Below are 10,726 nucleotides of genomic sequence, written 5' to 3'. Positions count from 1 at the left end.
GTGATAGGTATTCATATTTACATGAACAAAATATGGAAGACAATGGATTTGTTATACTAAATGCTAAATGTGCCCTGTTGTTTAGATTTCAGTCATCCATTCTTACCTGAAATATACAATTTTCTTTTGCAAGAACTGTGACTAGGAAAGTCCATTTATCTTGAAGATATAAATTAGACTTGGAAATTTATGTAAATGCAATTATCCCTTATCTTTGTTTCAGAATTAAGGAAACATAAAAACCTGAGTGCAAGCGAAGACCATTTGTGAATGTGCTGACAAAAAGAAATGAAATTTTAGGTTGAATTCAATTAAAAATTTTAATGACTAAATGACATTGATAGTTTGAAAAAATGAATGAATAACATATATTGAAAATGAGATTATAAGCGTAATTGTAGGAAACTGATGCTATTTCTGTGTTGCAGCATCTTAAAGAAGGTTAAACTTCAACATCCCCGTGGAGAGTTTAAGAAACCACCTTTGTACTAATGTTTTTCCACTCCATTCTTTTGCCAGGGTAAAAGAAGTTGCAATAAACTGATAAGCAAAATGCTTTACATTCTCACAAGGAAAACGTGGTATAACTGTTGTGAAGTGTGCTGACTGAAGGTGAGAGTCTCAGCTCATCAATCGGCTTCTCTTTGGAATGGGAAAAATGTAAATATCCACACACAAAAATAGAATTTAAAAAAATAAAAACTCCTTTAAGCAGTGTATTTGTGGCACTAAATTTACATATTATGTCCTCTTCCATAAAAAAGCATCATCAAAAAGAACTTGTGCCAGTTTTGTATTAAAAGGCCTATAGAAATCTCTTAAAATTGCCTTTGTTGTTGGTAGCATAGGTCCCAGACTTCTGTCTTCAGGTCGCCTAGTGTTTGATGCAGGACTCTTCGTAATCAGAGCTTCTTGCTTCTCACTTAGAGGTTCTGTGGAAAATAGAATTTTTTCTCAAAATATTTCACAAAAAATGGCCATGCTAAAGAAGCCAAACAAGAAGACAAATGACTAACTCAGAAGGCTTGCCAGGGGAAGACAAATGGAATTTGCCTTAGCAGCAATGATGTTTCAGAATATTGAATAAAGTCTTAGATTAGCAAAATAAATCACTGTTAGTAAATATGGATATAATATCTTTTCCTTTCACGTTAATTAATCATCTCTAAAACAAGCAGCATAAATCATTTCTGGAGGGAAAAAAATCTGTTTTCAGAAAACAACTATGACATTGAATACAACTGCCTCTCCATTCTAGAGCTGCAATTTTTTTATACTGCTATTTCATTTGATGATGTGACTTATCTAATACCTGGTAGAAACGCTACAAGCCTCACTCACGTAAGCCTTCTTTTTGTTTGTTTTGGAGGCTGTCAATGAGATCAAAGTGGTACACAGGTATAGTGATGCCCCCCTTCCAGAAATAAATGTAAGCCCTTGACAATGTACTTCAGCAAGATAGAATCCCACAGACTTTTCCAGTGTAAACCATATTCAGGAAGAAGATGCCAAGCTCTTCATCTGTTCAGTCTGCTACACTCAAACTTTCTCATCATCTAGACCAGTGTTTGGACCAGCCAGACTATTTTGCAGCCACATTTTCATCCTCTCGCTACTGTCGAATCAACATTGGGCAACATTTTGTCTGCCAGCGTTTCTCTGAGGATTAGCAACAGATGTCTCAATCAACACAGCAAAAACACAATTTCCCCCTTCTCTCTGGCTAGAAACACAACCTTTCATCATATTCAGATTTAGAGTCTGGATTGGTGCATGCTGGCAACAGCATGCACACCGTGGTAGCGTTTCGATTTAAATTGCGTGGGATAGATCTTGCACCTATGTAATCCCATGACAAACAAGCCCTGACTGCCTTCAGAAGCAGGACTGGCTTCTGTATGGTGAGATATATCCCTACATTCTGAATGGTTTTGACTTTTTTCTTTATAGAGTCTTACTAAGATCTTCCAGCACCAGCCTTTCTATGGGAATTTTAATTTTGCTTGCCTCCAGGCAACAAGATTAATGCATCCTTCAAGACAGATTCCCATGCTTCTGTTTTGTCTCTTAATAAAGCAAAACTGACCTAGAAGAGGGATACTAATGATTTTTTTCACTTGTCTCAAAACAGCCAGAAGACACCTACCGAGATCCAGAAACTGGAACACCATGTGCATGGTGTATTTCACATTTGATGCATGGTCCTCCAAGCGAAGAACGAGTATCTGATCTTTGTCAAAAACCGTCAGCCAGTCCAAAAGATACACAACATAGAGCCCAACCTGTAACCTTACCTGTAAGCACACAAAAAAAAAAAACAACCAAAAAACCAAAAAAAAAAAAACCACAAACAAATGAAAATCAATTCATGTACCAACGCTTCTAGCAGTAAGAAACCAACACCCACCTCCGTCTTCTGAGCAAAAATCCCAAATACCTGCTTTTGAAGCACCATGAAAAGACAGCATATCCAAAAATTTTTAAATTTTTTTCTTAGTTTTAGTGCAGCTTAAGGAAATCTTTGCAAATGGCCTTTCTTTTGGTGAAAGGTCATTTCAGTAAGGGCTTGGATGGGCACTTGCTGCTTCAGTCACAGGTCTGCATGAAAGCGCTGCACAGAGACAACCATGTGCAGAAGGATGTTTGACCGCCTCAAGCTCCATGCTCCTCCGTGCTTGGAATGACCCAGCCTTCATGGAGACACTGAGGGCTTTCATCCCTCGAGATGCACAGCAGAGGAAGGGAAGATGCTTATTCCTGCTACCTTCTCCAGGTTTTAGGGCTGCTTAATTCACCTTGAATATCAGCTGCACTGGATCATGCTGCCACCAATAGTACAAATATTCTGATTTGGTGTCAGGAATTAGATTTGGGTGTGTTTGCTTGTATTCTCTGATTGCAATAATTAGGTTTAGATCCAAGCTGCAGTAGCAGCGGCGGCTAGACAGTGTTAATGGTGCATTGTCTGAGAGGCGAGGGGAGCACCAGGCTGGGTTAGACCAGAGATGTGAAAAGGCAGCTTTTCAGCCTGTCCTGACTTAATCTCTGTTTTTCTTCCCTCCTCGATTTTACATAACAAGTTGAAACGTAAAAAGGGTAGTCTGGTGTTCTTAAAAGTCCAACCTCCAACTGTGCTTATAAATATTTTTCTAAATCCCTCCAGGCTCAGAGGAGAGAAACATGAATCCCAAGTCATAAGTATCTTTCATAAAGGAGACTTAACGTCTTCAAGTCGCATTACCGCAGAACCCATGAAGTCAGATAACAACAGTCTCTTTCGCTCCTTACACTGACTCATATCCTAAATTGATACCTAAATTCCAGTAAAATAAGCCATATTTTGCATTATTGCCAAGTCGTTATTATCATAATGTATGATTCTGATGTGTGTCTTTAGCTGCCTGTAACAGTAACCCCCAATATTTAGCAGACTTGTTTACGTAAGTGCTACACAATAATTCAAAACATCATATTTGATTAACACATCAGCCTAATACATGTTAATCCTGGCAGGGCAGCACTTCAGACCTCAGCAACACCCCACTTCACTGAACACGGGGGCAAACACATGGCTCTGTGATGGGTTTTGCTTTTCTTTTTCCCGGGAGATGGAGGTGAGCAAAGGGCAAGCATCGGCTGCGTGGCATCGTTTGGGACTAAAGTGCTTTCCCACACGGGCTTAGAATCTTGTTTAAAGCATTTCACCAGAAAGAGGATTTTAACTAATTTTACTTAATATTATGGAGGCATACGAGTTAAAATTATGGGGAATATGTTCCCCCGATTTTCAGTTTTCTTGGGATCAGCAAGAACCTTGATTTTCTTCCCTACACAGTGTGTTGTACTGACTTCTTTTTCATCTGGCTGGTCTTCTCAGCCAGACGGTCTCTTTTCCATAAAGCCCCAGTGCTTCCCCTATACGTCAAAGGCAACAGTAGAGTTCCCCAAGCCATTCCTCCCTCCACAGTACCCATTTCTGCACGTTCAGTTTGATCGCCCTGGCTCGGCATGCCTCTCTCCGAGTAACACGCTTTTCACTGATTCTAAGTGAGGATAAGCTGACAAACACCCTTTTCTTTCCAGGTTAGCGTCTATCAGCAGCAACGACGTCTATGATGCCTCCCTTGTTTCAGGAATACACTAACAAATGGCAAAACAAAATCCTTCTAGCCTCATCACCCAATCAGCAATCTAATGATCTCACCAGGGAAAACGATATCTACTTTTTCAATATGTAGCAAACCACGCACATAACAAACTTCAGCAACTTGGCTGAAGAAGAAGCAGCTCAAAAAGCCCACTGAGGAGCACAGGGAGCATTTGTGGTTTATTACAAACACCTGCCTGTGGCTCTTTGGCAAGAGGCATCCTCTGTTCATTCTCAAAAACATCTTCTCCAGAAGGCTGCCTAAGACAACAAATGAAGATTGGTTCTGCATCCCGAGGAAGACAAGAGGAAAAAAATCTTTCCTTCTGGATCTCTCTCTGCCCTTCTGTCCCCATGCTGGAAGAAATGCATTTGTGCAAGCAGGCGGCTGGAAAATCTCACCTCCGTGAGGTCCTGGAGGCTATCATCAAAGCCCAGCAGCTCCAGCCTACCTGCCAAGGTAGGAAGAATGTCCTTCTTGCCCTCCCTGCTGCAGGCTCAAGCCTGTACAACACACTCTTTTATGGTTATTTTATCGAGTGGAAGCGGCAGTAACTTCACCCTGGAGACAAAGGAGGGAAGTACTCCCTCCGAGTCCTTTACAGCCTCAGCAAATAAAATAGGATCGAGTGGCAAACCAGCCAGACGTGACGCTTCCAAGTCAATCTCTTCCCTATTATTCTCCCCCCTGAAGAAAAACTTGAAGTCAGTTCTACACTAAAAATGTGAATTTTGGAATACTGAGCCTGTAATACTTACCCATTCTCCAGCCAGAAGTTTCTGTATTTCCCGTTATCATTTTCTGATGTGCACAATTACAAAAAAAATTAAAGTTTTATCTAGTTATTGGTAGCCCTTTCGTGAGAAAGAATAGATAATTTATTCTGATTTTGAGGCAATTTCATACCACAAAGATCCTTGCCAGAGCTACTTTTTGGAGACATCTGCAAAAAGCTTACACATTAAACTGTAATCTTCACTGAATGTGCTCCCCATACGCTTGCACAATAGAAAGACCGTATTACTGCTGTTGGCATTCATCGGGGAACAGACTGAGGAGACAGCTGAGCCAGTACATCAGCTTTTACATGTTTACATATATATTTGTCATCCGCTTTAGAAATGAAAAGGGAGAAAGTTTTATTTCTTGACGCTGATCTGCACAGTATTTCAGTATTTTAATAACCTCGACACAACGTCCCGTTAAACAAGCAAGGAATCAAATGTTCTTGGAAATACGTACGGGCATGGCATTGTTCAGGGTGTTGTTGTAGACGCAGGCTCTCAGTGAGTAATCCAGCATGCAATTCTCAAACAGCTGCAGTGATTCTGCCACTTTTTCATGAAAATCTTCCGCAGATTTATTAGCGCTTGCAAAGTACAGATAATCCGAGTACAATCTGCAAATGAGATACATGTAAGTAAATGACAGAGGAAGTGAAAGAAGATTTGGTTTTGTGGCAATGGCAAACAGTTACATGAATTGAGGGGAAGGGTGGATAAGGGTAACAGTGCCCCACCGACAGCCTGCTCAGCCACTCGGTGCTTTTCTATTTTTTCTATTCACTTCAATGGGTTTTGGCCAGCAGAAGCAGCAGCAACAGGAATTCCCCCAAGTTACAGCACAGGAGTATGCCCTCACTTCTTATTTTTAGCACAAGTTTTACAATTGCTTAATAGAACTTAAAAGAGATTATCTAAGTCTTTTTTAAGGGTGATGGTGGTGAAACAACCCCAAACCCACAGACAAGTTAAAGACCTACTTTAGCGTTAATCCCTGAAATCCTGACTAAACTTTTACAAGATAAACGTGGCTCAAAGGGACAAAGGAAATGCTCTGACATGGCATAAATATTAGATCTGCCGAATGTGATATTTTAACTTTATTTTGTCTTTAGGCTTAGAATCTATGACCAGAACCCCAACAATACTGCAGGATTTTGTAGATGATTAACACTTGAGAAGGAGTCCCTTCCCTGAAAGTGCAGCACAAACATTACACCTCCATAGCACCCACCTCTCGACAAAATTCCAGAAATCCTACATATCTTTCAGCGCCTTTCAAAAAAACACAGGTGACTAAGAAATGACCTAAAAAAATCAATCTATTTAGGTTTCATTTTATTGCTGTAGTAACCTGTTGTATTGCACTTCATTTATTTTTCAACTTCCCTAGATTTCCACAGGTACTTTAAAATTCATCATTTAATTTAGAAAGTTTAGGTCCTAATCCAGCAAAGCACTTAAGCACAGGAATAGCCCCTCTACACTCATTATTTATGTTACTGTTTTGCAAGAACGGGATTTTATTTACCATATGAAAAAAATGAAGACTCTCTGATCATTTAAAAAGGAAGAAAAAGGATAATTTGTTGCAGGACGCTTTTAATTCAACTTTTATGCATATTTTTTTATGCATTATGTTTTATAATGAGGCAGAGGCACCCAATACTACCTATAGGAGTCCCCAGCTAAGAAAGACAAAGATTCCGACTTTTGTCCAGTTCTTCCCAGCCTGGCAAATGCATTTCAGTTTTCTTTAAATGAAAAAATTCCCTCTCAGACCAGGGGGAGGGTACCGGGATTGGACTAGACTGGCTGGGCAGCCTGTTTCAAAGTGATGCCCACCGGTGCTTGAGGACCACAACCACAGCATCACGTTTTTCCTCTCCCTCTGCAATGGCAGACCTGGGGTCCCTCATGCTGCACCCACCCAAGAGCCACCCCACCAGCACAGGGTGCGAGGGTGAGCTGGGGAGAAGCTAAGGGACAAAGCCAGCCGACTACAACTAATTTAGGCACACAACAGTACCTCCTGCTTGCGGAAAAACATGTACTTCAACCAGACTCGGGCTTGCTCAGCTCGTCCCATGGATGGCAGGACGGACTGCTCCTGGCAGAGCAGGTGAAAAGCTTCCTGCTGGGGGAAATCAGCCAGCAGGCATCATGTACAGCATGGGCCTGGCTGCAATTTTATTTAAAAGGTTTAAAATGCCTGATTAGTATTTCTAATCATTCATTAACATAAACACATCATTTTTAAGGCTTGCTGACATCTTATGGAAAACTAAGTTCTTGAAGACAAGTTCTCTCTCTGCAGGGTAGTTGAGATTTTCTGTTTCTTTCCATCTGTTTTTAATTCTGGGGACATCTGCCTTGAAATAAAACCTTTGCTGATTTAGGATTTCAGCTGTTCCAGCTACTTGAAGTCCTTACCTTCAATTGCCATCCATTACTAAGAAATAATGATGCCACTGACACCCAACATCACGAAAATTAACATCTTCCGCATATCCCCCATTGGGGGACAACCCAGACCCCATGCAGTTTAGATCAGACCCTGTCCCAGAGCCTGTGCAGCACCCACGTCCTCCTGGCTACGGCAAGGCAACTGCCCTGCTGACCTGCATCGCTGATGGGGCTGCCTGGGCTGCCCTTCTGCCGCGGCTGCTTTTGCTCCTGCGGTTCAGACGAGCTATCAGCAACAAGGGCATAGGGGATTGTAAACAAAAAGAAACCGATTTATTGTAAACACAGCGAGGGAGAAGAAGCTGACTTTTTATGTCACCCTTATTAAAGCTGGCAAAGAGCTACACCCACATTACACAGGGCGGTTAAAGCAATCAGGGAATTTGTCGGTAATTTACATGAGGAAGCCACTTCTGCCAGCTCTCTCGCATAAAATTACCATCTGTTAAATCCTGAGGTCAGGAGATGCCATTAGAAGTCAAGAGCTGTGCTTTCTGACACAGGAGATGGGAAGCGCTCTCACAGCTCTGCCTCTCACCAGGAGCCACATCCTACCCCCAGGGAAGCTCGGCAAGGAGCACCCAGCCCTTCCCACTGCCAAGTTGCTCTGGGCAGCTGCTGGGCAGCAGGGTACATGCTGCCTGCACAAGCACCCTGTGCCCACTCTTCTCCCAGTGCCTGAGCTTACACCAGGTCCCCGTCATCATCTGCATCCCCTTCTCTCTCCTGAGTGTTACTGGCGCCTTGCCCTTGCGCACTGACCTAGCCCCAGGTATCCTGAAGATCCCCATGGAGCTACAGAGAGAAGGAATTCACACCCCCTCGGTCTGATCCTTTCGGACTCTGCCTTCATCCCCTCCACCCTCCCCGTTACCCTCATCATTATCATCACCCTCCACAGTGGAAAGAAATGTCCCAGGAATCTGGAGGAAGACTGGAGAGAAAAAGTGAAACACAATGCTAAAAGTGAAAAAGCTAACGCAATGGAGAACCACGCAGGAACAGCCCATGCCTTTGCAAAAGCACAGCCCTTCCCTGCAGGCAAAGTCAGGAAGACCAAGGTGGACTCCTGTGTAGCTGCTGGCTGTGCAAGCTACAAGCGCCTAGCAAAGCCTTGTATGAGTGTTGCACCAAGCGCTTTTAAGATCAAAAATAATTTGTATCATTTGCTGGCTCTGGAGCTATTTGCGATCTTTCAACCATTTTGAACAGTATACCCCCTGAAGACATAAACTTTATTATTTAACGTGAATTGGAGCACTTCACAGGACCACTTATGGTGCAACCTGTAACTACAGTGCCATACTCAGTCTAGTGAGCCCTGCCGAGGACCAGGGCATGCATATCAGCTCAGGCAATAATCACATTTGCCAATGTATAAATTATTTTTTACAAAGTAGCTCAGGTATCTATGTATGGCACTCAGCTGTGGCATTTACACTCATGTGCCCCTCTTTAAAACACTATCACAATTACATACGCCAAAATATGCGGAATAAACCCCCTCATCATAAACCAAGTAACTGTGAAATAAGTTGTAAACATGTATTTGCATCCAAGACAGCAAGAGCAAATACAATTATTATAATAAGAAAATTTTCTTGTGTACTTTAGCAATGTGATCCTTGCTCACCTTTCAACAGGGTCTCTCAACATGATGATGAGTTTGGCATTCGGCTGGAAGGCATGGATAAAATCTTGGATTAAGAAGGGAGGTTCTCCTTCAGTACTGTTGTCATAAAAGAAAATCCAAGCGTTGTTGTCCCACATTGTCGAGGCACTGGCCTCCCCTGGAAATCAAAAGCATCTCTGCTAGTAACTCATTTCATTCTTTGTATTGGAGTGGAAATTGGCTGAATTATGAACTGGTGTAGGCTGATTAAAATTGACTCTATTAATTTCAACAAACCTTGGTTCCTGCAAATTGATCAGGCCAATGTGCCCCAGAGCCAGAGCAATCACACCGCCTTGAACCTTTGTGAATGCAGTGATGGTTGAGGCAGTTTTTATGTAATTGCACCCGAAATATTACTGTCCACTAACCACACTGCTTCCTGTTAGTGATTGACACGTGCAAATTTGATCTGGGCTGCAACAGACTGCTCAGGGTTTGGGCATCCCCTCCAGAGCGGAGGCAGGAGCTCGCTGCTGCTGAAGACCTGCTGTGCTCTCCATAGCACCCCAAAGGTCCGTTCTAACGCTCCCGATGTCAGAGAAGTAACTTGCTAACAAATTGTATAATTTGACACAAACTAAAGAAAAAAGTGGAAACGACCACTCCAGCGTATCGATATTATTTAGAACACAAAGAGGAGACGTTGGTGAGCACATGGGAAATATTAAAAAATAAATGCACTAACCAGCTGAATTGTGCCACTGCAGTTTGAAAAAAACCCTTTCAGAGAATTATCCATTATCAGAGATTTTTTATATAACTACAATTATTCATGTAGATTAAGTTAAATATAACTATTCATTATTAGACAAATGGTCTATAGAATAAATAACACATTGGGTTAAATGCCAGATTCTGATACCCTTAGTTGCTGAAGCAGCTTGCTTTCAATGGAATGCTACAGAGAGATACACAATCAGTAACGTCTCTGTGAGAAAAAGGTAAATGATGCTTCAGCTGCTAAATAAATTATCTGATACGATGTTTTGAACTGTTTAATCTTCCCTGTCTTTTAAAGTAATGCTGGCATTTATGTGGCACACTGCTGTTTAATAAAACATAGAGAGAAACTTTTTGGAAACTTCCACTCTTTGACAGTCTAATGAGAGCTAATTCTTGTTAATTAGATTTTTCAAATCAAAAGGAATGAGATGAAAAAATAATAACGTTGTAGGCTTACAGACTTGCACATGATTTCCCTCTTTTTATTTTTTCCCTTCTCCTGGGAATGTCCAATAAAGATTTTAAAAGATGGCCAAAACACAACATGAAAAAGATACTGGCTCCAAACTTCAGCTTAACATAATGTGATTCATTAATAAAGTCTGGGAGTTGTTAGAAAACACATTAATCTTCTGTCATGTTCATTTTGCCTCTTTTCAGAGCAGGAGATCAGGTCCATTGGCTAAAGCTGGGTGTCCACAACAGCTCTGCTTTTTCATTCTAAATTAATTAGCCAAAGCACTGCCTAATCATCGGTGGGCTTTGACTTGTCAATTAAAACTCAGTTAGCCCAGCTCCCACGCTGGGTGAAGCAGAAACACAAAAGACTAAATATAGGACAAGAGCTGAGAGAGCCGTACCACAAAACCACCATGCAGCTACTCCTGCGCTACCAGAAGGCGCTACAATGCAGATGGCACGAGCACTTCCAT

The 10,726-nt window shown here is 41.7% G+C and overlaps 1 protein-coding gene across 2 annotated transcripts in view; it reads right to left on the bottom strand.

The window, feature by feature from the left end:
• Positions 1-301: 301 nt before the first annotated feature.
• The window catches only part of CHST15 (carbohydrate sulfotransferase 15), a 45,177-nt gene continuing 34,752 nt past the window's right edge, over positions 302-10,726 (bottom strand). For both annotated transcript variants that reach the window (XM_080403133.1, XM_080403134.1), the window contains 4 exons: positions 9,030-9,186; positions 5,391-5,547; positions 2,147-2,294; positions 302-932 (listed from right to left, as the gene is read on the bottom strand). In XM_080403133.1, the coding sequence (XP_080259259.1) occupies positions 742-932; positions 2,147-2,294; positions 5,391-5,547; positions 9,030-9,186 (653 nt within the window). In that variant the 3' untranslated portion in view covers positions 302-741. The remainder of the gene's footprint in view (positions 933-2,146; positions 2,295-5,390; positions 5,548-9,029; positions 9,187-10,726) is intronic.

The sequence above is a fragment of the Falco punctatus genome (genome assembly GCF_963210335.1).
Source record: "Falco punctatus genome assembly, chromosome: 9".
NCBI lineage: Eukaryota > Metazoa > Chordata > Aves > Falconiformes > Falconidae > Falco > Falco punctatus.
The sequence above is the reverse complement of the archived record's forward strand: the minus strand, read 5'-3'. Positions and strand labels throughout refer to the sequence as shown.